Source organism: Cyprinodon variegatus, unplaced genomic scaffold (genome assembly GCF_000732505.1).
Source record: "Cyprinodon variegatus isolate N-32 unplaced genomic scaffold, C_variegatus-1.0 Scaffold341, whole genome shotgun sequence".
In the NCBI taxonomy this organism is placed as follows: Eukaryota; Metazoa; Chordata; class Actinopteri; order Cyprinodontiformes; family Cyprinodontidae; genus Cyprinodon; species Cyprinodon variegatus.
The window spans coordinates 100272-127469 of record NW_015150794.1 but is presented as its reverse complement, the minus strand read 5'-3'; the positions used below and the strand labels follow the sequence as shown (position 1 = coordinate 127469).

Genomic DNA, 27198 nt, shown 5'->3' with positions numbered 1-27198 from the left:
TTTCTTGAGATCAGTACTAATTTTGAGCTGTTTCTGGTTGAAGCTTTTCATGGTCAAACAACAGTATGAATTTTTTCCGCTCTGGAATAGGGAGCTTTTAAACTCAAGGATATTGCACCAGTTATAATCATGTGGTAGCATCATCAAATTCTGTGGACTAATTTTTTGTACCAATGGTAAACAAAGTGAAACTTCAAAACTGAAAGGCTGAAACCTGGATTGGTTCAATGTTTCAACTGGACAATGATGCCAAGCTCTCATCAGGAGGGAAAAGAATGTCTGAAATAAACCGTTGACTTGAGCTTTTAAGTAAATGTAAATATTGGACCAAATCCCTGTTTTTCCAATTCTTTGTTTCAGAGGACACCCTCTTTATCAAGATTCTGTTAAACCCTAGAGTTCGGAGGACTTGAGATGCTTCAGCTGCAGCATGCCTTCACCTCCTTACGTCTGAAATTGAAACAGCAGAGGAACCCATATTCTTCCAGTGTCCCCCCGATTCTGCGATATCCCACAGCCATTCGTTCATCTTCATGGCCTCCATGCCACTGCTCTCTTTCACAGCTTTTAAATGTCTACCCTCTTCTTGGACTACATGGTCTCCTGAAAACCTTCCTCTTCATCCTAACTGTCCTGTGCTTATTGCCCCAACAAGCACATGCAGCCTGGTTTCGGGTTGGAGTGGTGGGACCATGGGGGTGTGACCCCCTCTTTGCCAAGGCACTTCCAAATGTTGCAGCGCAGCTGGCTGTCAATCGCATCAACAAAGACCCCAGCTTGTCCTATGCTGCTACATTTGTCTTTTCTGTGCTTCAGGTAGAATGGAAATAGTTTCTTATAAAACATATTTGAGTTCTAGTCTATGCAGGGCAAGTTTGTGGTTGACAGGGGTTGGGGTTAAATGCCAAATGGCTTATTAAGTGTTTTTTCTTTAGGAGCCCTGTGAAACATCCAGAGCACTGGAGGCCTTTGTGGGTTTCCACACCAAAGCCTCTGGGTACATTGGACCAGCCAATCCAGGGTACTGTGATGCTGCGTCAATGCTAAGCAAAGGCTGGAACAAAGTAAGTGGAAATACTCAAGTTGTTATGTGTGCATTTATGTTCTTTTACCCAGAACAGTTCTTAAGAGAGTGTAAGTAAGCATGTTTATTTCTCTACTCTCTCCTGCAAGGCAATATTTTCTTGGGCTTGTGTAGGTTATGATTTGGACGATGTTCGGAACCATCCAACATTTGCCCGATCTATGGCAAGACCCACAGCAGTGCTGCACAGTGTCATGAGCTACTTCAGATGGGCTCACATTGGTATCATCTCTTCTTCTGAAGACATTTGGGTGGATACGGCAAATAAGGTTTGAAAGTTTGTCTTTTGTCCTTTTGCAGTAAAAACGGGGACTTAAGGTTGTTTATGTGTTGGAAAGGAAAGCTACATAGACAAACAAACAAACACATTTTTTGCTTTTGTGATATTTGAGTTCATGTCTTGTCATTAAGCATATGTACTGTCCTGTGTAGGTCGCTGACTCTTTAAGGAGCCATGGGATGCCTGTCAGATTTGTTATTTTTATGGAAAACACCCCTCATGGCATAAGGAGAACTTTAGCAAAGGTCCGCAAGATGAAAGAAATAAGAGGTAAGAGTGTTGTTTGTTGTTGACGAGGGTTTAGGATGCTTGTTAGACTGGTAACAAAAAAAGGAGAGATTTCCAATATATTGTAATCTAATTCTTCTTGTCCTTTTCTCCCCTAGCTGTGGTTCTCTGCATGCACTCGGTACTCATTGGTGGTTCGGTCCAAAGACTTCTCTTAGAAACAGCCTACGACATGCAGATGATCGATGGCTCCTTGGTGTTTATACCATATGACACCCTGCTCTACAGTCTGCCATATATTAATGCAACCTACCCTGCTGTGAAAAACAACAGCAAACTCCTGCGGGCCTACGATGCTATGCTGACTATCACCATTGACTCACCCAAGGTGTCATTCTATGATGCCTACAGAGAGGCTATGGAGAGGGGGGAGGTGGCAAGAACACTGACACCCCAACAGGTACAGGTTTGACCAAATGCTATGGTTTGAAAGGGGTTCAGTTCGTAAGTTTACCTCCCGGACAGGCGAAATGTTGACATCTCCTTTTATGGCTCAGGTGTCTCCTCTGTTTGGCACTATCTACAACTCCATTCTGATCATGGCTCATGCAGTGCATCGTGTTCGTGAGTCTCAAGCATGGATGTCTGGGGGAAACCTAGCACAACGAATACGTAATTTGGATTTTCAGGTACGGCAAGGCCAGGAAAGCAGTCAGCTCTCCACCTTTTTCTAATATCTACAAGATAACAGTCCCTACAAAGGGTCTGATTTACATTTTATTTATTTGCAGGGCTTTAGTCATCGTGTCAAAACCAGCAGCTCTGGGGCTGTTCAGCTCGACTACCTCATCCTGGACACAGATGGGACTTCCATGAATTTGATGCCAACATACACGTATGTCTGAGCTGATATTTGTCACATTGGGGGGTGATTTGAAGGGGACCCAAATGGAGATACAAAAAGCCAAAGTGGTTTCTTGAATATTTAATTAACCAAAAAGTTCAACAGAAGAAAAATGAGAACCAGGAATACTTACACAAAGGGGGGAAATAAATTACGACAAACCAGCAAAGACTGACTGAACAGGAGGCGGATATATGGGAGAGACAAACAAAGACCAGGCTAATTAGCAGATTGGGAGCAGGTGTGAACAGAGGCAAGAAGGGAGCTAGGGAAAAGGAGACTGACACAACAGGGCAAACACGAAATATCTAAGAACTTAAATACAATCAAAAATAAGTAGAACACAAAAATGGAAATAAGACCAATGAAAACTCAGATATAAAACTTAAACAGAACCAAAACCATGACAGTGTTACAGTAGCAGCCATTCAAAATGGCCCTTCCCAGTCAAACGCAGAATGGTACCCAACTTCCCTGAGACTCCATGCAAAATCTCCTCCAACTTCCAGCAAATGGAGTGACACCCTCCCGCTCCTGGGTGTGCTTTTTTTTTTTTTTACTGACTCCACCCTTTCACCAAATTACAGGTTCTGACCAGGAGATGGCGCTTTTCTTTAGATCTTAATCTCCACAAATCATGTCAGAAAGAATATTTTTCTACAAAGATTGATGTTTAAAAAGGAATTGTAGGGAACCTGCCAAGGACCCATTAAGGAAAGAGGGGACATTTTGAATGGCTACTGTTAGCGTTTAATGATTTCTTATTGCAGACAGACATAAGATGTATTAAGAAATTCTTGCTATGGCTCTTTTTAAGGTTCATGCATGCATGCCACACATTAACATTTCTCATGTGCAAAAAATATATTACCAGATTCACATGGTATTCCCTTTAAATTATATTTAGTATAAGCATAATTCCCATAGAGGGATATTATCCATTACAGATGGCTTCCAAAAAAAAAAAAAAAAATAACTGTAACAAAGATCGTAAAAGATACTAAAAGCATGCTGCATCTAGCATAATCTAAAGAGAAGAGATTTAAATGAGTAGCAGAGAGAGATGTCAGGTTGCACATTTATGTCTCTTTGTCCAATTTATCTAATGTTATATTACATTCCCAGATAATAGTACCTCTCTGACAAAGAACAGTCTAAATGAACTGTTCCCTCCTTAATTGTACCACTGCTCTTACTAATTAATGGCAGAATTGATGCGGAGATGGGCATGGTTCGCTTCCTGGGTCGAGACCTTCACTTTCCACAAGGCTATGGACCGAGGAGGGATTCTTCATGCTGGTTCACACCAGGAGTTATCTGCTCAGGAGGTCAGGAACCTCTCAGAAACATGCATTCACAGTTAGTAGCTTCTAGTTGATTAAGATGTTTGATCTGCTGGAAAGATTTTTGTACAGCGTTATAGATTAACCTCTTTTCTTTTCTGTTCTTGTTTTCTCTTTTCTTCTGCAGGAGTGGATCTTTTCTTCACCTTCAGTATGTTCCTTGGTTCTATTGCGGCTTCTATTTTCGCTGTGGCTCTTCTCTACTGCATCAGGTATGAAATCACCAGCTACCCTTATGATTAGGTACATTACTGGGACATACTTTTCAGCCTTTTTCTTACCATCCTTGTCTTTGACGTCTTTCTCAGGCGACGTGTCAATCAGATTCGTATGGTCAGAGGTCCAAACAAGATCCTGCTCACTCTTCAAGATGTCACATTTATAAACCCATCCCTTAGTAACAAGGTCTGACTTTGTGTTCTTTTTTTAGAAAATACATTTTTTGTTTTTTTCTTGGGCTACAATAAAATTCCCGCACTAGCACTAAATAACTCCTGAAAGTTTTCTAAACCAGGAATAATTTTCGGTCCACAGAAGCTGAGCCTAGATGACAGCAGGACCAGCGGCGGCCGAAGCATATCTGAGCGCAGCCTCAACACACCCGCCTCCTCCCAGTCCCCAGCCACATACGAAAATTCAAACGTTGTTATCTTTGAGGTCAGATTTCAGGATTTAATCCAAACTAATATGATTTTTTTTTTTTTTTTGCTTTCAATTCCAAAAGACATCTTGGGTAATCTTGCATGACCATCAGCGGAACAAGATGACAGATTTGAGACTTTCATAGTAATCATCATCAGTCAGTGATGTGATCAGGAACAAGGACACTTCACTAAAGTTCTCAAAGACAGTAGCCAGATGGGAGACACAGATAAACTAGGGGGGGGGGATCATCAAAGGTTTTCACTGAATTCCAAGTTTGTACTCAAGCCAATGTCATACAAAGAGTATTTGAAAAACTGATAAGGTATAAGAGTTTAATCTTATACCTTATCAGGTATATTTCAGATCGCATATTGATAGTTCGCTATAAACATATTCTGCCCTGGGTACATTAGGGAATAAAAAAAATAAATACATGAAGAATAATAATTTTCAGGCAAGTTTGACCAGACATATCCTGATGTATCAAAGGGCATAATGCCACATAAATGTTAGAGAAAACTTTGGGGGGAAAAAAGGAAAAAAGTAACAGCATCATAGATCATCTATTATATTCCAGCCTTACTTCCTACACTTGCTTTAGTTTTAAACTTCTAATTATTAAATATTAAGTATGTTTGGACAACTTTAGATGGGAAGCTATTTATAGCAGATAAAACAAAAGCCCTTATGTGTTAATAAAAAAGGAGCATGTAGAGCTCCGTTTATTTTATTAAGCCCTCCCCTAGGAGGCTATATTTAGTACCGGTATGTATAATTTCAACTTAATTTGGTATTTTCTCACAGTGTGTTTTGCAGTACTTTCTTGTCATTCTTGTATTCTATCTAATTGTAGTTTACCTCTTTTTTTGCACAGAAGTAGAACTACTACTTTTTCCATTTTGTTATACACATAAGGTCACAATAAAACACTTCTGATTCTGTTACTGTCTTATGTTCTTTATTCTTCCCTATTTGTACGAATAGTTAAGAAAAAAAATGGCTGTATCTAAATTTAATTTCGGTACATAGATGAGAAGAAACCAATGTGTCACTTTGCCCCAACTGAAACTTAAAGAGATCTAATTAAACAATCTTTCTCCTGACCAGGGTGACTGGGCATGGCTGAAGAGACTACCGAATGGCAAGTTTGGCAGCATTAACCCGAAAACCAGTGATGTCTTTGAACTGGTATGTGAAACATTTGAGAGATGGTAAACAATGTAATTTGCTTCTTTCCCCCTTTTTTTCTAAAGCAGGATATTGTTTTTGAAGTTAATACCAATATTTATTATCCTGGTGGGGTTCAAGGCCTATAGCTTGTAAATTTATAGTTGCTTACAATCCATCCATTCATTTTCCGTCAGGCTTATCCAGGCTGCTGGGGTACTTGCTGACTAGCAAGTTGTAGTTTAATGTTTTGCAGATTATAAATCAGTGTTTTCTGATTGAAGCCCTGAGTATTTTTCTCTGACTCTTACTGAACAGAGCCAACATTCATTGATTGTCCAATTTAATCTTACAAAATCTTTGTTAGTTTATATTGCCATGGAAACCTGCATCCTCTCTTCTTGTAAATGAGTCCTTTTGTCTTATTTTCTACAAAATGCAAAGTATCTTAATTTTATAAAATCTTATTTTCTGGTAGTAGGTGAGTAACTTTGTGTTCTGTAACTTCTACCCTTTATTTCAGATGAAAGACATGCGTCATGAGAATGTCAACCCTTTCCTGGGCTTCTTCCATGACTGCAGTGTGTTTGCCATTGTCACTGAGTTCTGCTCCAGAGGAAGCCTGGAGGATCTGCTGCTGAATGATGACGTCAAACTCGACTGGATGTTTAAATCATCTCTGCTGTTGGACCTTATTAAGGTAAATGACAACATGGAAGGACCAAGAGGCACCATGAATGGAAAAAAACACATCAATTTAAAACTTATAAATCGTCCCATTAAAAATCCAATTTGAAAAGCATTTTCTAATTGTACATTTGAAACTGAATTAGCAAAGGTTAATTTTAGCTTGTATGTATTACTCCATTATCAATTACTACATTTTGGATATCTTGGATGTTTACAACAATGTATAAATCAACAAAACAGTTACAGTTTTTCCTCAGATGTAACCAGCTCTTTTATTGGTTAGAGTGCCATACTTGGTTACAGAATTGACCAATGAGGGAGCTGGTTACATCTGAGGAGCAACTGGAATAGCTTTAACTGGTTTTCCATGTGCTAAGGACCACAAGAGTCACAGAGAAGGTAAATGGAAAGGGTAAAGTAAAAAAGAAAAACTGCAAAAAGGGTTTAAAGAGTGGCATGAACAGACTTTTGGAAGGGTAGGGGCTGAATAGAAAAAAGGGCAAATACACTAAAGAGGGTCCTCTCTTTAGTAGAGGGCACTTTAATATGTGTTTTAGCTCCCAAAGGGACACTTTAGCATGTATTTTGCCTCCCTAGGGGCCACTTTAGCATGCATTTGGGCCCCCAAAGGAGCACTTTAGCATGCATTTTGGCTCCCAAGGGAGCACTTTAGCATGCATTTTAGAAATTTTTTAATATCAGATTTATGAAATGGGGTTTTTAGCTGTATTTAATTTTGGCTTATAATAAATACAAGTTACAATCCCTCTTTAATAATTCCATTTAAATTGTGCAAGTAAAAAACAATTTTTAAATTGGTTTTCTAATTTTATGAGATTTGAAAAAAGATGGTCTCCCATACAACAGAAGTTAGTTGGAAAATAAGATTTAAACAGAGAGACAGATGAAGCTAAACATACTTTGCTATTTTCCCTATTAAAGGGTATGAAATACCTTCATCATCGTGGAGTGTGTCACACCCGTCTGAAGTCTCGTAACTGTGTGGTGGATGGACGGTTTGTCCTTAAGGTGACAGACTATGGTTACAACGAGGTTCTGGAGGCGCAAAGGTTCCCCTTCGTTGAAGCACGGCCAGAAGGTAACAGATTAAGTATTTTTGAAAGTTTCCCCCCTACCAAAGCTGCATTTTAACCCAGCATTGAGAAAATTCACTTACTTTTTGGAAAGTTGTTTGATTAAAACACAGAATGTATTATACCAAGCAAGGCTAGTTCAACTGTTTCATTCATTTCTAGATGACTGGGTATACCTCAGATAACGAAATAATAATAAAAAAAAAAGTACATTGCAGTGCCAAAGCAACTAAAGAAAAGTTGAACTTCATACTAAAAAGTGTTTTGGTTAGAATAGTGCAGTGAAAGGTAACCCTCAATTTAGGTTTTTAACCTTGATTTAAAAATATTTCAAGAGTTCAGTGTTTTTATATCTTTCGATTAGGTTTTCTTTTTTTTTTTCGAAACAGTGTGAAAAGTGGGGCATAAAAAAATATTCTGCTGGGTCCTGTTTGATTGTGGATATGCTTAAAAGATTTACACAGATAACCTGGGTTTTCTGGATAGTCGATATGACAATAACTCATTATTACATTTTGTTCCTAAGCCGTTCAGTGATTTATAAACTACAGTAGTATTTTAAAGTCTATTCCCTGACATCCGGGAGTCAGAGTAAGTAGTTTAAAGCTAAGGGGATGTGCTCTTCTTTTTTAGTTATAGTGAGGAGACGGGCAGCAGATTTCTCAATCAGCTGCAGCTGACGGTTAGATTAAAATAAATGCAGGGATTCGTTTTTTAAGGCTCTCCTGAGACATTAGTCCTATTATTTTTGTCATGGAAAAGCTACTGCAACTTTTTTTCCTTTGGGATTGTTAAAATATTTTTGAACTGAATTGAATAATCCTGGAAAAAAAATTTTTAGGTGATAGGATGCCAACTTTGTTTCTAAGGCTCAGGTCTGCATCCATCTCCACACCCAGAAATTAGGCCTAATCAGTGGTTTCTAGCTGCAATAAATGAAACTGGGTGTGGCCTAATTATTTTATGCAGTAATATTTCCTTAGCTTTGTTGTTTGATTTAGCTGAATAAGATTATGGTTCACATGCTTTATGTTGTTGTATTCATTTATCTAGCTCTAGAATAGGTTCATAGTCACCTGGAGCAATGTGATATAGAGCAAGGTGTTGTTTGCAGAGTTATGGTAACTTTTATTGCTGTTCATTATTGTAAGCTAGAGGGAGCATGTAGATATTGTATTTAAATGTCTCTGTTATTGAACCTTTGGGAACCTCACAATGTGTTTTCCATTGGCTCTGCTCTAAAAAGTTACTCACTAGATCAAAGATAAGTTGTTTTAAAAGCTTATCACCTATTCTGCTTAGTGTAATTCAAAAAAGATAGTTTTATATAAGTGTTACTATCCTTTTCTTATAATGTATTCATGTTTTTGAAAAGGCCATTAAGAGGTTTAGGAAATGGGGATGCACCAATTTGGATTTCTCTTTAAGATCTCAAACACCATGTGATTTATATTTTTTGTTTCTTGAAACAATATGGTCATAATTTATATAAGAAGGGTTTTGGATGTGACACCATGTTTGTCAGAATGCAGCTGCTATAAGAGAGAGTTTTTTTTTTTTTTCGAAGTTGATAACATTTTAAAATCAAACACTCCTAAACAACAGATGGAGGGTAGAAGGTCAAAAGTACAAAACAGCCGTTTGTAGCCAAAGTATATTCCAAAAACGCCACCTTCATGGAGGAGACTGTGTGCGTTCACAGAACATTTCTCAAACTGTAGCAGCAGCAGGAAATTATTTATTTTTTTTGCTTGTGTTGTTACAGAGCTGTTGTGGACGGCTCCAGAGATCCTAAGAACCAGTACACCAGGACTCCATGGGACGCCGGCTGCAGATGTGTACAGCTTTGCCATCATTATGCAAGAGGTCGTGATCAGAGGGCCTCCATTTTGCATGTTAGACCTTTCTGACTCAGGTAAGACGACCTATTTGCAAACTTGGTTGTTCCATAATGCAGCCAAAATGCAGTCACATATGGCTCACCACCCTGGGTGTCAAAACACATGGGGCAGCAGGGCAAAGAAAGAAAACCTAAAAGTATAAAATTTGTTTTTGATTGTTTAGTAAATGGTGTTAGCTTTTAAACTCCAAACTCTTTGTCTTTGCTATGTTCCACGTAGCTAAGTTTTTGAATATTCAAATAATGAAATTAAATGTGAGGCTGTGTTTATTGGTTTTTCAGTTTCTTTATAAGGCATTAGCAAAGGATATGGCCCACGAGTTAAAAGCAACACATCAATGGTTTTGCATTACTAGTAAAATGTTAATAGAGATCTAAGGTAAAAATCTCAATGGATTCCAAAACAGTGTCCTATTAAGATTCAAAAAAAGTTTAATTCTAATACTAACTCACCAAAGGTACTTCAAACAGTAAATCTTAAAAATATGAATGAAATCTAACCAGTGTTGTTTTCGTCAATGATGATGAAATGATTTCGTTGACGCTCCTTTTTTTTTATGACAATAACAAAAACTGACGAGCTAAACATGGATCTTTGATGACCAAAACATGACTAGTCATGGGGTTGAGTTTTCGTCGAGACAAGATGAGACTGAATAATAATTAGCAGGTCGTCAGTCAGACATTTAGAATGCATCATTGTGCTGTAATCTGCTAAGCAGTATCAGCCGTTCTGCTGCGTCCTGTTTGGTCATGCTGCCCACCTGGCGTGAAGCTGTGCTTATTCTACATGAACACAGATAGACCGTGGCATTAGCGGCAGTGGAGAAAATAACCTGGAATGGTCCGGTACTGCAGGCTGAACTCTTGATAAATTCTGCTCTTCCAGCTTTGATGTGCAGAATGCATCTCTGTGCCCGTTAAGCTCCCTGTCTGCGCTTCTCGCTCCACACTGATGGTTCGCTCTCAGCATTATGTCTCCTCCTGCCCTCATTACTTAATAAACTATATGTGGCTGATCATCCTCTGCCTAGCATAGAAAATGTGTTTGTATAACTATCAAGATTTTATTTCTTACACCTCAGAAAAGGGGATGCCAAACCTTCTTTAATTTCTACCAAAAGGAATCCCTAAATTATCCCTGTTTATTTTTGGATAAAGAGCCAGGTTAAAATGTAGATATTTGAATATTTATCTCTCATAGTTCTCGTTTCTATTTAAATATGATGTCAATTTTTCATTGTATTGTCATTGAAACATTTTTTGTTTCCTTTGAATGTTTCAACATTTTTGTTAGCATATTCATTCAATTTAGGTCTGGATTTACATGGCATTAAAAGGCAGTTATGTATGTTCTCTCTCTTTTTTTTTTTTTTTTAATTAAAACCCTTTTAATCATAATCTACTTTGACCCCTGAGCAGCAGTAACTAAGGGGTAAATTCTCAAAAAATAAAGCCATGATTGCCAAAGTAGAAAGAAGAATGTTTTTGTTCTATGCTTGTTTGGAGTAATGAAGAATTTATTGATCAGTGTGTAATGTATAATTCTTAGTAGATCAGGAAGTGTTTGCTTTACATTGGAAAACTTGTATGTCTAAAACCATTCTTTTATTGTACATTTTGTTGCTTGTCTGTCTGCTGCATTAACCAATATGAGGCACTGAACTAGATCTGCTATTTTCACAACTTTTGTGAGACAATTTTTTTATAAAGTAGGGCATCAATTCATAAAAAAGTTGATGATGAACAGCACGACAGCATTCTATATCCAGCAATTGTAGTATCTAGGCAAGAGCTGTCAGTCAGGTAAAGAATTTTGTTGTTATTCGAAATTGTAAAGGTTAACTGTTTTATGAATTTTAACATAGAACTGACTAAAACTAGACTAAAACCTTTTTAAGTTTTAGTCGACTAAAACCAACTAAAACTATCACATATTGTTATGACTAAAATGCGACTAAAATTAATAATAGCTTTTGTCCTGAAGACTAAGACTAAGACTAAAGATGGCTGTCAAAAACACTAGTCTGCTAATCAGATGTCCCTGTCGTTTGATGGAGGACATTCTCTCTACCTCTAACCATGCTACCCATTGTGTAAGAAGCAAGCTTCTGTTTTATGTTCACAGAAATATTAGAAAAACTACGCAAGCCTCCGCCTCTGTGTCGTCCAGTGGTCAGTCCAGATTATGCTCCTATGGAGTGCATCCAGCTGATGAAACAATGCTGGACTGAGCAGCCAGACAAAAGGCCAACATTTGAGGACATATTTGACCAGGTTATTCCTTTTCCAATCAAATGGCACTAAAATTTGTATTTTATTATAAAAAAAAATCTTCTTAAAGTGCACTTATTAGTTAATTGTGTTTGATATCCTCCATATCTGTTGTTTCAGTTCAAAAACATCAATAAGGGAAAGAAGACCAACATCATAGACTCAATGCTGAGGATGCTGGAGCAGTATTCTTCCAACTTGGAGGAGCTGATCAGAGAGCGAACAGAGGAGCTGGAGATAGAAAAGCAGAAGACAGAGAAGCTTTTAACACAGATGCTTCCCACGTACGTTACCAGATACATGCATATACAAATGAACTAACTGTTCCTGGATTTGCAGACATGCTTTAATTGTGTTGAATTTTCGTTCCCATCAGGTCAGTGGCAGAGGCTTTGATGGTGGGATCGGTAGTGGAACCAGAACATTTCGACAACGTGTCCCTCTATTTTAGCGACATCGTTGGTTTCACCACCATCTCAGCCAACAGTGAGCCTATCGAGGTGGTCGACCTCCTCAATGACCTTTACACGCTATTTGACGCTATTATAGGAAACCACGATGTCTACAAGGTAACAGTTTTCAGGGGTTTTTCCTGAGTATTTAGAGATTGTTTTAAGTGGTTGAACATGTGGCTCATTTTCTTATGTCCCTTTCTAGGTGGAGACCATTGGCGATGCCTACATGGTGGCATCGGGTGTTCCAGTCCCCAATGACAACCGTCATGCTGCAGAAATTGCCAACATGTCTTTGGATATCCTCAGTGCTGTGGGAACCTTCAAAATGAGGCACATGCCAGACGTCCCTGTCAGAATTCGTATAGGTCTCCACACAGGTGAATAAATATTACAGGTTAAATGTGATGGTCCTTAGCTGCCTATCAGACTTTGGGATGACACCAAACAATGTACATTAATGGACATGATTTCTTTATATGCCGTATCTCTACGGTTGATATGGCATTATCTATATTCCGACAAAAAAAGACAATAGAAAAGTGGGATATTCTTAAACTGTTACCCTGATCAAATTGAACTTAAACAAAGATGTTTAACATAAACATCGATTTGCCCTTAAAATCTTGAGAAAAAACATTTAGTAACACGTAAACATATTTAGATGGTCATTTAGCCAAACTCCTTCGCAGGTAAATGTTCTTAGAACATGAGTTGGCAAAATAGCGTTATATTTGGCCTGAATGGAGGGATGGAGGGCATTAGAGGAAGTTTGGTTCTTTAATGTTGATTTAATAGTGTGTAAATGCAAGGTTAATCACAGCCAAATATCAATAATGTAAACAAAAAAGAGCCAAGAGAATCCACCCACCCACCTGCTTATCCTGTAAACCACCAAGGGATATAGGTGCCTATATCCAGCTATCCCTGGGTGAGGGGAAGTACATCTCCAGTAACAATGCACGAACTGCACTTGTTTCTTTGCACATAACTAGAAAGTGTTAAGTGGAGGAAACGTACATTTTTAATAGAATTCTTTCTGCATAATTATTGTGTGGATCTAAGTCTATAAGGCGAAATGTTGACTTTGGATCTGTGATGTGTTGCAGGTCCGTGTGTAGCAGGTGTGGTGGGTCTAACTATGCCTCGGTACTGTTTGTTTGGAGACACAGTGACCACTGCTTCTCGAATGGAGTCGAGTGGAATGCGTAAGTTCACTGAGGTCACACAGCAAGTGGATGAAATAGTTAGACAAAGAAGGGCTTATTTCCTGCCAATTTGTTAAACCTTTTCATAGAAAACAAAAATTTACTGATTAAAATACATTAAAAAACACATCTAACACTGTCATAAGAAAGATAGTTGCATTTTTTTTCATTGTATGTTTTGAGTAATTTTTTTAATCAACATGTGCTTTGAAAGCCAGTATAACCTGCAGATAAAGATATATGAAAAATTATCATCTTAGCCATCACTTTTGCTATCGGTTTGCTGATCATGTGGAAAGCATTTTACTTAGTGTTTTCAACAACTGCACAGTTTATTCTGGTTAAATGTAACATGCAAAGTCTTTATACTGATAAAGTTTTTTGGATTTTTTGCAATAGCCTACAGGATTCATGTCCATGAGAGCACAGTGAAGGTCCTCCGGGAACTCAATCTTGGCTACAAGCTTCAGCTGAGGGGCCGTACCGAAGTTAAAGTACAAATCGTCAACAAATCAAATGATTATTTGACCTAAACTACTAAAGGCCTGACCAAATGGTTAAAATGTGACTTCACCTCTTCCTTAGGGAAAAGGAATAGAGGAAACATACTGGCTTACAGGAAGAGATGGATTCACCAAACCTCTGCCAGTTCCTCCAGAACTCAAGACAGGGTACGACTTGCTTTTGATTCCTTTCTGTTTGTCTTTTTTTTCTTCTTGTTGCTCCCACCTCCTTGTTTAGCTAGTATTTGTCCACCCTTGTCCAAGTTCTGAGTCCTGCACTGGTTTCCAATAATTCTAGTCTCGGGTCTTTAAATAGAAGTAGCCCACTAATTGGTTTATCTTTCAAGTTAAAAACACTTTTGCTCATGTTCTGATCTTTACGTATAGATTTACTATTACCTTCTCTATTCTCCTTTACAAGAAGAATAAAATAATGCAGTTTTGAAATTTTTTTCTTTTTTATTTAAATTAAAGGATGTGTCTTTTGGAAACTAAAGCTCCCTTAATCGGAAATGTAGAAAATGCCAAAATGATGTACAATAGTTAAAAAACAGCAGCAAGCTCTCCCAAGAAAACTTCAAATGTTTAAACCTGCAATTTTTCCTGCTTACATAACAGTGGTTGAAATAGCAAAAAGACGGTGGAAGCATAACACTTACCAACGCCAATCGGACTTTACTTTTTCACTATCTATCAAATCAGACTTTAGACAGTTGAAGAAATTATATGTTACAAATGAAATGATATTTGTACAAATTAATCAGTAATAAAAAGGCCAACAGCAGGCTCCAACACACAGCGACACACATACATACAAAAAAAGGCATATTCAAAAGAAGCCCAGGTGGACATGGGGTTATCTCAGCTGTCAAACTAATTCAGGTCAAATTACTGCCCACTATTATCCTCTGATAAACAGAATTTTTGCACAGACACAGCGAATAATCACAAAAATATGTAATCTGTCGATTGCAGCTCTACGTTTTAGGGTCATTTCTTGAGGTTGTTGAATATTTACCAAAGCACATGAAGCACTGAATTTCCAAGTGGATAAAAGTCAACACATTTCTTGATAATATTAGCTCCTGGTGTAATGACTCAGATGAGAGGGACCGAGTGTTCAGGCAAGACTGACAGTGGGATAACTTGAAAAGCGTTTATTTAAGCAACGACGGATAGTTTGCGGATCTGCAGCAGCAGCGACTAGGGCGTCCGGGGCAGTTAACTGTTTTTTTTTATAGCTTAGACCATGCCCAGTAAATGAGGTTATACCAGCCTGTCAGCTGACAAGACACAGCACTTGCTGCACAGAGAGTTCCAGATACCAAAACTTTGAAGGACACAGACAGTAAAGAGGCAGGTCCAGGCTCAGCCCACAGTCAAATCCAACAGAATCCGAAGACAGGTCAGGCAAACAGATCCGAACAGGTACAGACAGGCTCAAAAGTCAGAAGACAGAAACGGGTCAGAGTCAGGCATCAGAACATTATTTTTAATGCTAGAAAAACTCTCACCAAAGGCTCAAGAATAATCTGACACTGATGGTTGGGACGAAGCAGTTATAATGGAAGCCAGAGCAGGTGGATCAGGTGGAACAGTGATTAGAAACAGGGCAGAGTTAGACAGGTGAATGGAATCAGCAATTAAGCCCGCCATCAGCACCAAGATCATGACACCTGGTTCCCAAACAGTTTCCCTAGTTACAATTTTGAAGTAGTTTTAATCCATTAAATGCTGGTTGGTTCTCCCGTTATATTAATTTTATCCAACAAATAACAGAGTGAATAAAGATAAAAGGATAACATAAAATTAAGTTTGAATTTAACGAAAGACAACTGAGGAATTGTAATAAGATAGAACCATGCAAATTTAAGTAAAACAGTCAATGCTAATATAATGACTATGGCCTACGAACTGGTAGAAATTTCATCATCATTTTATTCTTGTACTTGAAAACTGCTTTAGTTCGAGATTAAGATGTTTTCCTTATGGGATAATAAAATACAAAACAATAGGTTATCAGAAAATATACCAGTGATCATTGTGTCAAATTGATGGCATAGGTCTACCTACATACTACTGTAATTTCACCAAATACAGTCCACATAATTTGCTTAAAAAGTAAATGCAATTTATGCATTAATACTTAAAAACATGGAATTAATTTGAGAACAGCACAGAGAGATAGACCAATTCAAACCACTTTTGTACAACTTGGGGATTAATAGGGTTTTCTTGGAAATTGAAGGGTATCTCAATGTAAATGGTGATGAACAAAGCCAATCCTATACCTTTTGATTTCTTGTCAGGTAGTGAAATTTAAAGAGACCTTAATAAAATGGGTTTTGAAAGTAAGATGATATAAAATAAGTAAAATTTGCTTGTTCCAAAACTGAGAAAAACTGCTATTTTAATGATAAAAAAGGATAATTAAATCACATTTTGAGTTTTTGACATTTTGCATGGCCTCTCAACGTTTGCTGTACTTGATGCCATTGTGGCAGCGGGGGGTTTTGGCGGGCATTAAAGGTCTTGCCCTGGGAGCCAGAGTGGCAGACTGTTGGAGTGGAGCTTGAACTCAGAACATCAGGATTCCTTATTCAGGATTTGATCTTTGATCAAGTAGGCACAGATTTTACCCTTATGTCTGTTAAAAGCTTTCTTGGTATATTTACTAATATTTCAACATTTATCAAGATAATGTTGCCCTCATAATACAAGAAAATGTCCCTCTAAGATAGAAATAAAGATGTCGGGTAGACAGAAAACCTTTTAAAACCTTATTATATTGTCTCATCTGCATTTTCAGTCCATTTCAGCTGTTTACAACTGAAAGCAGGACTCAAGGACATTAAAACCATTATAGAAAGCCTTGAATAGTCGGGAAATACGATGCCATTAAATCAGAGCACAGATTTGACAATAATTTAAGCAAGACTGAAAGTCATTTCCTAGGCTGCTAAGTGGTGTACTGCAGAACGATAGCAGTAGTCTAACCCTAGGCAACTCATAAAGTTTAGACCGATGTGCAATCAAGGCGATCCGTCAGCACTTAATCCTCACAAGAGCTATTCTTAATGCTTGCACAGACAAAACCTTTAAAATGCACAGAGATCTCTTTTAGCGGTTGGCCATGAGAGTTTCTTTAGATAACAGTTTTTCGAAATGATTCCAGAGGAATATTGACTAGTTAATGGTGAAAGGGAACAACTTATGCCCGTTGTACATCATGAACGATCTGCACAATTTTTAAAATAAAAGACTAGATATAGAATAGTTATTATAACAATAATTATATCAACAGAATTATTACTGGATTGGTTAAATCGTTGTATTTCATATAGGACTGTGTTATTCATGTTTACCAAAAGATAATGACTAGCTTAAATAACTAGAACTGGAAGTTATAATTAATAAATTAATGAATAGGTCATTCAAAATTGAGGGTAAAACCAATTAATTACAATGAGTTGAAATAGTAATTTGACTTTAATTTGATAACTCACAAGAGTTCTAAGTGTTTTAAATAAAAGGTTGGACTCCTGGATCCGGCTGTTTAAAAGTCAGTTGTCTTTTGCTAATTTAGTTATTTAGACCATGGCTATTAGCAGAGTTATTAATCACCAACATAATAAATCTGTCGCTTTTTATTCAGATGTTAGTGAAAGAAGGTAAATCCAGCCTGAGTGATAAACCGTTCACTGTGTAAACTAAACACAAAACACCACGGGCAATGGTACCTCTAGTAGCTAATAATCCCAATGCAGGCAACGAAACACTGCTGAAAATAAGCACTATAAATAAACAATAAATAAAGCGGAAAAGGTGGTTTAAAGGTCCATTCGAGAGTCTCGGAGGAATGTTCAAGTTTTAAGGTTTAATGCAATTAAGGTGTCCTTTCAAATATCCGCAGATAAATGTGAAAAAACCCTGACACAGATGTTAATGCAGTCAAAACAGTTAAGTTTCATGTGAATTAAAATTGAAAAATGAACAATGACTCAGGAATGCAGTAAGCTGTAATAAAGCTGAAAGACAAAGGGTTAGCTTATCTGGCCCCAGGGGGTCTGGTTTGGCGGGTCCAGCTGAAACAAAGGAAAAGTTAGAGCTCACAATGTGGCCTCTAAAATGTGGCCAGACATGTGGTAGCTTGGAGCTAATGATGCTAGCCAGTCCACTGGAGCAGTCTCTCCAGAAACAGATGGTAACACCACGTCGTTTGCTCATTCTGTTCAGTGAGTCTTAGCATTCAGTTCAGAACTCTTAAAACCATCAGCAGTTGGATCAGAAAGCTTATTTCAGATAAAATACAACAAATTGACAACTATCTATCCTAACTAGTTCACCCAAGCAGAGTACTTAGAAGGCATCACATGGAAGACAGTGAAAGATGGATGTTACTGTTTTGGCGCGATGGAATGGAAGGGACTTTTTAACTCAGTTCGGCTCGGCTCGGTTTGGTCCAACTTGGCGACCACGTCTTCAGTCCAGTCTGGTTGTCCAACAGCAGCTCTCAAAGATATTTGGATTAATCCGATGCAGAGACAACTTTGCAGGGCTCAATATTATAGCAAACAGTGGTGGAAGACTCAGTCAGTGGCAGGAACAGTATGGCATGGGTTAGCGGCTCGTAATAGCTCCTTGGCAAACAGCAATTAGGCCCAGCTGTTCCATCAGCAGTTAAGGGCTGGATATACTCCCACAGCAGTGTGTCGCAGTGAGCTTGTCGCAGGTATGAGCGTGGTCTGCGCTATATTATTCCAAGCTACAATGCAAGAGGGAAAATCACAAACAAGATGTGGTTCTACATAGGGCAGGACATGAGGGTGAAAGCAAGCAGGGATCCAGGTGGAAAAAGGGCCGCATTCTTGCACACCTCGCTCTTCTAGCTGGTCCTTCTTCACGAGTCGTTCTCCACAATGGTGTTCATATAAACAAAACAAGCCGGTAAGGTACCAAACAGGAAATGCGCATAGTGTAAAGTGGATGTAGATCTGACCAATCAGAGGCTTCCTGTCTGTGGCACTGTCTGCGGTCACTGACAATTTTGGAGAGGTGCAGCAGAGTGTCTGCAGAAGGGGCGGGGGTGTATCTGCATTAACTGTGACACACACGTAGACGACCTGGTTTCTGAGTATAAATCAGCCTTTTGGTGTTGGTCAACCAGAGCTGGATAGCTCTCTCTCACCCACTTCAGCATGCAGGTTCGAAAAACACTACAAACGGGTATGCCCCTTAGGAATGGGGAGTCGTTTTGGGTTTCCTCATTACTAAAGGGAGGACCCTGGATGGGAAGCGAAACATCTTCAAACTTGCAAACCAAGTCCAGTGGATTATTTTTTAACTCTTGGAATGACTATGGCCTGGATGACGGAGAATCTTCACCAGCAGATGAAACTTTGGACAATGCTGAAAGGGTGAGTTCAATGACTGGAGCAAATGTAGGAAGGACAGCAAGAGCGGCATTTTGTCATATGCAAGTCAGGTATTAGAAAGTCGCTAGTGGTGAACAAGGCTCTATAAATTGGAAGGTTTAAATAATTGGGGGTTTTCTGATGAAATGATTAAAGAATGTCCCAAAGAAGGTCTACGGACATCTTTCCAATAGTAATGGTGTGTTTCTTTATCCTTTGAACTGGGAAGTCAGAGTGACATAATCTCCAATGTTAAAGTTTCCGTATTCCTTATATTCACCATTGTTTTTATATGGCTACTGCAGCTACTTTTATAACCATAACAATAACAGAAACACTGTTTGAAGCACTATTCTGTTCATATAAACAACACTGATACATAGCATCTTACAAATACATAAAAGTAATTTATGAATGACGGATTTATGCCAAATAAATAAGAACTGTTACAAATAGTCAAAGTAGAAAAGTTGAACTATCTTTGCGAGTAGCATCCATCTTTTATACAATCTTCTAGGAGGTTTTGGAGGTTTATTTCAAATTGGTGGAGCGTAAGACCAAATAGCCGCTTCTCTCCGCTTAGATCTGGTTTTGAGTATAAATAGTAGATTTGAGCCAGAACACCTGAGAGGTCTCAGCAGTTGATACACTGAAATCAAGTCAGTCTTGTATATGGATACTAAACCATTCAGTGTTTTATAGACTAGCATAAGTATTTTAATGTTTATTCCCCGAGATACGGGGAGCCAGTGAAATGACTTTAGAAATGGGCTGATGTGATTAGCAGCAGGCATCTGATCAACTCTTCAGGCAGACTAGATTTCTCAATTCTACTAAAGGTGATCACATTAATTAGTTTTTAAGGGGGCTGTTGAGACATCAGTCCTTTGATACTGGAGATCTTCTTTAGGCAATAGAAAGGCAAACTTGCTATTGTCTTTGTGTGCCTTTGAAAGTTCAGTTCTGAATCTATCCTTAGAGCCAGATTTTGAGCCTGGCTGGTGATGTTTAGCTGTGCATCATCTGCATACAGGTAGTTATGGCAATTTTTTTAAGGTAGAGGGAACTTATAGAAACTGAATAGAGGGATCGTAAAATGGAGCTCTGGGGAACCCAATGGGATTTTGTGATCAGATGTAAAGTTACCTGCTTACACAAAAACCCACTGTCTTTCAAATAGGATTTAAACCAGTTCAGTGCTATACGAGAAAGACTGACCAAATCTTCCAAGCACTATGATAATATGGAGTGATCCACAGTGTCAAATGTTGCAGTAAGGTCCAAGAATACCAGTACTATGGTTCTTCCATGTTCAGCATTTATGCGGATGTCACTGAACACACTGTGGTAAGCACAGAAAACTGAATGGAAAAGCACTTGGTCATTATTAGGACAGAATTTATCTGTTGAAATTCAGCCTTTTCAATAATCTTGTTGTTGATGGAGAGTTTTCAGGGGAGTCTGCAGTAGCATTTTGTCTAAGTTGCTATTTTTCAAGTGGTTTAATAAAACACCTGACTCTATGACAGGCAGTGCTTTCTGAAGGAAACCTCAGTAAACAATGACAGCAGAGGGAAGAGTCTAGTTGCTGCACAATATCTTCCAAGTTTGTGTAGTTAATTTGATGAAAGGAGAATATCTTGTGAAGATCAGTTCCTGTTGGAGGAAACTTGGGTACTGAACTTGATATGGATGTACAGACTGCCTCTTTAGTGGGTGACAATAGTATCAAAGGTTGGCCTTTGCCCTACAACCGAAGGGTCATCGGTTCAAGCACAGGCTTTTAAAGTTGTGTCTTTTGGCAAGACACTTCATCCCCATTTCATACTGATGGTGGTCAGAGGGCCCAGTGGCGCCTATTTATGGCAGCCTCACTCCTGTCATTGAGCTGTGCCTACAGTGTAGCATGCCACCATCAGTGTGTGAATGTGTTCAAGAATGGGTGAATGAAAGTCTCCTGTCCTGACAAAAGCACTGTACGTACAGGTCATTCACCATTGTAATCTTTTGTGTTTTGTTGGTGAAGAGATTTGTAAACTAAGGGAGATCAGATGCCACAGTCACAAGAGGGTTTGTAGCCTGTCAACTGTGTCAAATAAGACACAAGCGCTGTTAATGATTTTGCTAAGGATCCCGGAGAAGAAAGATTATATATAAGTTATATCTGTAGAGTATATCTTTCTAGATGCTATTGTAAACTTGGAATCCAGACTTTAGCCATCTGCATTTAGCTTTTCAGCACCAATGGAGGGACTTGGACATGTTTTAAGTTCAGAGGTAGAAGGCAAGGTTCAGGTGGCCGTCTCACATGAGACAAGCTAAAGGCTGTGTCCGAAAGTCCTCCCTAACCCCATACCACAAAGCATTCTGGGATATATCTGCTGGTCTAGTGACCATAGATGATCACTACTTTGTTTTTTTGAGTCCACAACTTTTTCATTCACTAGACGTTTGGACCCTCATTTAAAATGATGTAACTAATATCCTGAGCAGCTGATATTGTGAATTCTGAGGTTCTGAGTTCGAGCTCCACAGACTGCCACTCCGGGTCTCTGAGTAAGACATTTAACCCCACACTGCTCCATGATGGCAGCCACCTGCTCCCCAATGGGATGGGTTCAATGCTGAGGTTAATTTCTCCATTGTGCGATTAGTAAAGTTAGATTTTTACTATATAGTGCCCTATATAGAGATTAGGGCAGATATTCTGACCCACCAAATAGTGGTATGTTGAAGGACAGAAAGGTTCCCCCAAGCGAAGGAGAATGGAGAGAAGCCTTTGAAGAGGCTGTCCATCCAATCACAGATACACATAGGAAATACTGCTTACTAAAAGTCCTCTATTTTGAGAGAAAAATGAACAGGTGAGGTGTCTGTGTCAATGAGTGGTCAGAAAGAGGCGGAAAACCAAGACATCCTAACTCAGAACATTGACACACAGGACCAGCTATATAGACTAGCAAGTGTCTATGTAGCAATTATTTATGTAGCAATATTGTAGCAATAGACTAGCTATTAAATGTTATGGCTAAAATTCCCCATACCATGCACAGAGGTACAAAGTGGTTATAATCAAGGTATCTGGGCTTTCGCAATTTATTCAAAAGGTACTGATGGCAGCCCTAAAACTTATTGGTTTTCTTAGAAGCATGAAGTTCCAAGATTTGGACAAATCCAGCATTTTTGTAAAGACATAACAACAAAGACAAAATATTCGTGAAAGTATTCGTCCAGCCCGGTAAAATCTGTTATTAACAGACTTACTAAAGATATCCCTCTCCAAGGAACCTACTGTACCTTTTAGGCGCTCTAGACAGTTGGAGTGGCTAAAAACAACAGTGAAATGGTTAAGTTCTTTGGAAGAACACATTCCATTGCAGGACTACAGAACGTGTGTGTGTATGCTGTGATCATGGTGTTCACTTCGTCCCAACAGGCAAATGGCCCATGGGCTGCAGATGGCCGAGATAGCCCAGTACAAGAAACGGAAAGCCGAGAAACAACAGCAAGAACAACTTGCAAAGAAGAAAAACTGAGGTAATGTTATGCATTATAAAAAATGTATAACATTACTGGCTTGGTTGGCAACGTGACTCGTCCTTTAGAAAACATAATTTGGGAATGAACTGTCTTAAGGTGTTACCACAAATTGTTTATACTTGATGGATCATGAACACAACCCTTTAGACGTTTGGGGAGAAATCTTGGCTACAATAAGAAAATATCAGTCAAAATCCTGGAAGAAATAATTTGACTATTGTATAAATCAACTCAATATTCCACTTGAAAATTAGAAATCCCTTTGACATCCTACTACTTTTCCTCTAAGTTTAGAAAGATCAGAATTGAGTTTGACATCTAGTTTTCTGTTCCAAACGTTCTTTCTTGCCCTACGATAGTTTTACCTGGGTTGTATCAAGATATAATATATTATTAATCAAAAGCTGTGGCATCTAAAGACAGTTCATGTTAGGATTTTGGGAACTTAGTCCAAGGGATAAAAAGAAAAACTACGCTTTTATTTTGATAACAAAACTCAGTTCTTCTACTTTACAAGTCTTTTAAACTGCTCACCACGTCGCTGCTGTCTTTTGAAAAATCTGTTTTGATTGAAAGAGCCCTAGAATACATTTTTATTTCGTTTTCCTTGTGTTGAATGTAGTTTTTTACACCTACAAAATCATCAGAAAGGCAAAGTTCTCATAAAAAAAAAAATCAAAATAAAATAATCATTTGATGGCAGCAAAGTGTTGGCGCAGACCGGAAATATCATGATGTATCTTTAAAATAATTGATAATTGTTTTGGTTTTTTTAATTTTATTTATTAATTTAAGTTTGTTCGAGGTAATCTTAACCTGTAGAAGGGAGCAATCAGAACTATTTGAGTTACTTACTTGCTTGGACCAGTCAACTTTGTAACTCTCCCATGACATCTGACACAAGACTAAGTAATTTTCAGCCACCTAAACGGATTTTAACTCTAAAACATTCACACCAATGAATGCTTTTGATCACATTTTACATTAGATCATAACATGGATTCACCCTGCCTTCACCATGTACCCTGGGAAATTTGACACTATACATTTTGTTAAATTTTTTACAATTCTGAATAGCAAAACAGCGAATCTATAGGGAAACAGGTATCGCATCCAAAAGTGAACAAGTGTACAAATTTACAATAGAGTAGTGGCTTAATAATTACTTAAAAGTGCTGACTGAAGTTAACTTTTAAAATAATGTAATTATGGTACAAAAACTACAATTTTTTATCCTTAAATCACTAAAGAATGCCAATACAAAAATTTAAAAACCATCAAATCAGAATTAAACAGCTTGTCTGATGTCATTATCAGACATGCTCAGAGTAGTGCAACAAAATATGATGAAACCATGTTTATTTCTTTTTTTTATTTCTTTCTTTAGGTTACGCACTGTATGCCATAATGTTAACTCAAAAGGAAAAATAAAACTCAAAAAGACTAGATTTGTGTTTTAATCCAAAGCCTAAAAAGTTAGCTCCCGGAGTCGCATATAATTCCATTTCTGGCACAGAAGAGTTTAGTTCGGTACGCTTACTATTTTAAAGGAGGGGAAAACGTAATTTAAGTATTTTAAAAAAAATTTAAAATCAAGGGGGACCAGGATGTCTTTGCGCATGTGTAAATGAGCTGATGGTACAGATCGTGCTACCGGTACGGATCGGGTAATGCCAGGGTTTTTATATCTGGCAGTACTTTAGCTTTTACTTTCCAATGAGAATTTCTTCCTGATTCTAGAAATAGAAATAGTTCCGACTGCTGCCTTCTGCAGGTACAACAGTAAAGACTCGATTATAGATATGCTTTCATGGATATAAAACAAGCTGGTATTTAAATCCTTCTATTTGTTTTAAAGTGTCTAAATTCTATCCATTTTTAAAAAAATCTTTATGGTGGTGTGCTCAGAGGTCCTTTGTCATGTTTCCTGCTTTTTTTGTGTCTGATCCTTTGTTTGACTGTAAAGAGTAGACACTGAGTGAAAATTTGTTGGTGCTTTTATAATGACATTTAGACCTGTTTTAGAGTTTGTTGCTTGCTATGCCACAGAGGAAGCTTCCGTAGATGGTAGTGGCTTGAGCAGAAGTTGGCAGTTCCATTCCTGCTGAGTTGATGTCATGCTTCATCGCTTCTCCAACACCTTTTAATTTCATATAGTTTTCATCAAAATGTTACCAAGTTATGTACGACTCTGCTAATGACCCTTTATTTAAATAAACAGTTAAAGTAAATTAAAACTTCAATGGGTTTAGTCTATAAGGACTGGAATTGCAAACATCTGGGGTAGAGCTTGAATTTGTAATAATATTGATGTTTTTCCTGTTAAATAAATGGTTCTAGATTTCTGAAAGATGTAAGGACAAGAAAAATATCAATGTTTTAAATTTACTCTTTTACTTTGCATTTGGGAATGGTTTGTTAAAAAAAAAACAAGCTCTTAAATTCTTTCAACTAAGCTTTTTTTTTTAGGTGTTTGTAAGAAAGAAAAGATACAAAAAATAAGATCTGCTTAGCTTATTGCTTATCTTTGTGCTGACCATACAACATTTCAAAGTAAATATAACATTTTACCTAAAAATGTAAAAGTTATATTTAAGATTTTTTTTATTATTTCACTTGTTATCGAAACACTTTCATCCGTCTCAGATAAGTTTTCTCTTTCCATCCTCTCCTCTCTTAGAATGTCCTTGACTGAATCAAGGGACTTGAAGCAGGTGTTTCACAAGGCAGTGAAGAAGATTTCACATGTCCGTGTTGTGACGCAGCTCTATATGCCTGAAGACGACCACAATGTCCTGCTGACGCACCACTGACTGACTGATTTTGTCTGGAGAACCCATAAGAGCCCCAACACAAAGCTTCAGCCATGCAGAACTCTGGAACTGCCTTCCTCTGAGAGACAGAAGGACCGTAGTGAAAGTGTGTGTTGGGATTAATATTGGTCAGAGCGTTTGTTTGCACATCCATGAGTATTAGCGGCTCCAGCTAAGGAGATGAAGTCTGAATGTGGAATGATCTACAGAGGCTGACAAGTGGTGAGTCGGCAAAGACGAGATCTGCAAAAGTGTCGGTCAGCAGCAGAGGAACCCAGCTAATCTCTCTCATTCGTTCCCAACACCTTGCTCCTCCTCTGGAAGGACATTTATTAGGAGGGAGATCAGTGGTGCTCCGATACTTCATAAAGTTGTCCTAAAGTCCTACTAAGTTTTAAAACTGCTTGTTTTAATTTGCTACCAAACCAATAATTAACAAAAATGAAATTGAATAAAGCAATTATTGTGAAAGAAGTAAAACATATGTCAATATGACTTTATTGGGGGGGTGGGGGTTTGGGTTAAAGAAAATTGCCTGTGCAATACTGAAGGATTTCATTATTAAATTAAATCATCATCCATCCATCCCTCGATTCATCCATCCATCCTTCTATCTGTCCATCCATCCATCAATCTACCCATCCATCCCTCTATCCATTCTTCCTTGCATCCATCCATCTATCAATCCTTCTATGCATCCATCCATCATCCCTCTATCCATTCATCCATCCCTCCATCTGTCTCTCTGCCCACTCATCCATCCATCGATCCGTTATCCATCCACCATGCATCAACCCATCCTTCCTTGCATCCATCAATCCATCCCTCCTTCTATTAATTCATTCATTCATCCATCCTTCCATTCATACATTCATTCATCCCTCCATCGTCTGTCCAAGAGAATGTAAACGCAATATTATGCAGTGTAATATTCAAATTCTAGAGATTACATTAAAATGGTGGAAAATTAAAACCAAGGCAGTGTTATTATAGTTAATATTGTATGACATTACTTTGGTGTTTTTATTTGTTGAAACATTTAAGAGATCAGTAAATGGTGGATTCTACTCTTTTGATGAGGAGGGTGAACCAATGAGGTGGGTTTTGATCACCTATTACAGATTAAATGTTAGATTTGTCTGCATTGTGTGAGTGTGGGCTTGAGCTCAGCTCACACTGATAGGTTTATTCAGCTAATTCATGGTAAAATATCTGCTAGGAAACCACTGCTAAGGACAGGCAACAAGCAGAAGAGACTTGTTTGGCCTAAAGAACACAATGAATGGACATTACATCAGTGGAAATCTGTGCTTTGGTCTGATGAGTCCAAATCTGAGATCTTTGGTTCCAAACATCATGTTGTTGTGCGATGCAGAAAAGGTGAACGGATGGACTCTAAATGCCTGGTTCACACCATGAAGCATGGAGGAGGAGGTGTGATGGTGTGGGGGTGCTTTGCTGGTGACACTGTTGGGGATTTATTCAAAATGGAGGGCATACTGAACCAGCATGGCCACCACAGCATCTTCCAGCAGCATGCTATTCCATCCGGTTTGCGTTTAGTTGGACCATCATTTATTTTTCAACAGGACAATGACCCCAAACACACCTCCAGGCTATGTAAGTGCTATTTGACCAAGAAGGAGAGTGATAAATGCT

The 27198-nt window shown here is 38.2% G+C and overlaps 1 protein-coding gene across 1 annotated transcript; it reads left to right on the top strand.

Moving 5' to 3' along the window:
* The first annotated feature begins 414 nt into the window (after nucleotides 1-414).
* LOC107091517 (retinal guanylyl cyclase 2-like) lies at nucleotides 415-25921 on the top strand. The gene is made up of 23 exons (XM_015385488.1): nucleotides 415-816; nucleotides 936-1064; nucleotides 1174-1353; nucleotides 1517-1634; nucleotides 1751-2052; nucleotides 2150-2281; nucleotides 2384-2487; nucleotides 3706-3824; nucleotides 3967-4051; nucleotides 4148-4244; nucleotides 4374-4496; nucleotides 5592-5672; nucleotides 6175-6351; nucleotides 7284-7440; nucleotides 9201-9350; nucleotides 11464-11612; nucleotides 11730-11893; nucleotides 11986-12178; nucleotides 12267-12441; nucleotides 13171-13269; nucleotides 13669-13763; nucleotides 13855-13940; nucleotides 25407-25921. The coding sequence occupies exons 1-23, from the start codon at nucleotides 415-417 to the stop codon at nucleotides 25537-25539; spliced, it is 3450 nt and encodes a 1149-aa protein (XP_015240974.1). The 3' UTR covers nucleotides 25540-25921.
* Nucleotides 25922-27198: the final 1277 nt, after the last annotated feature.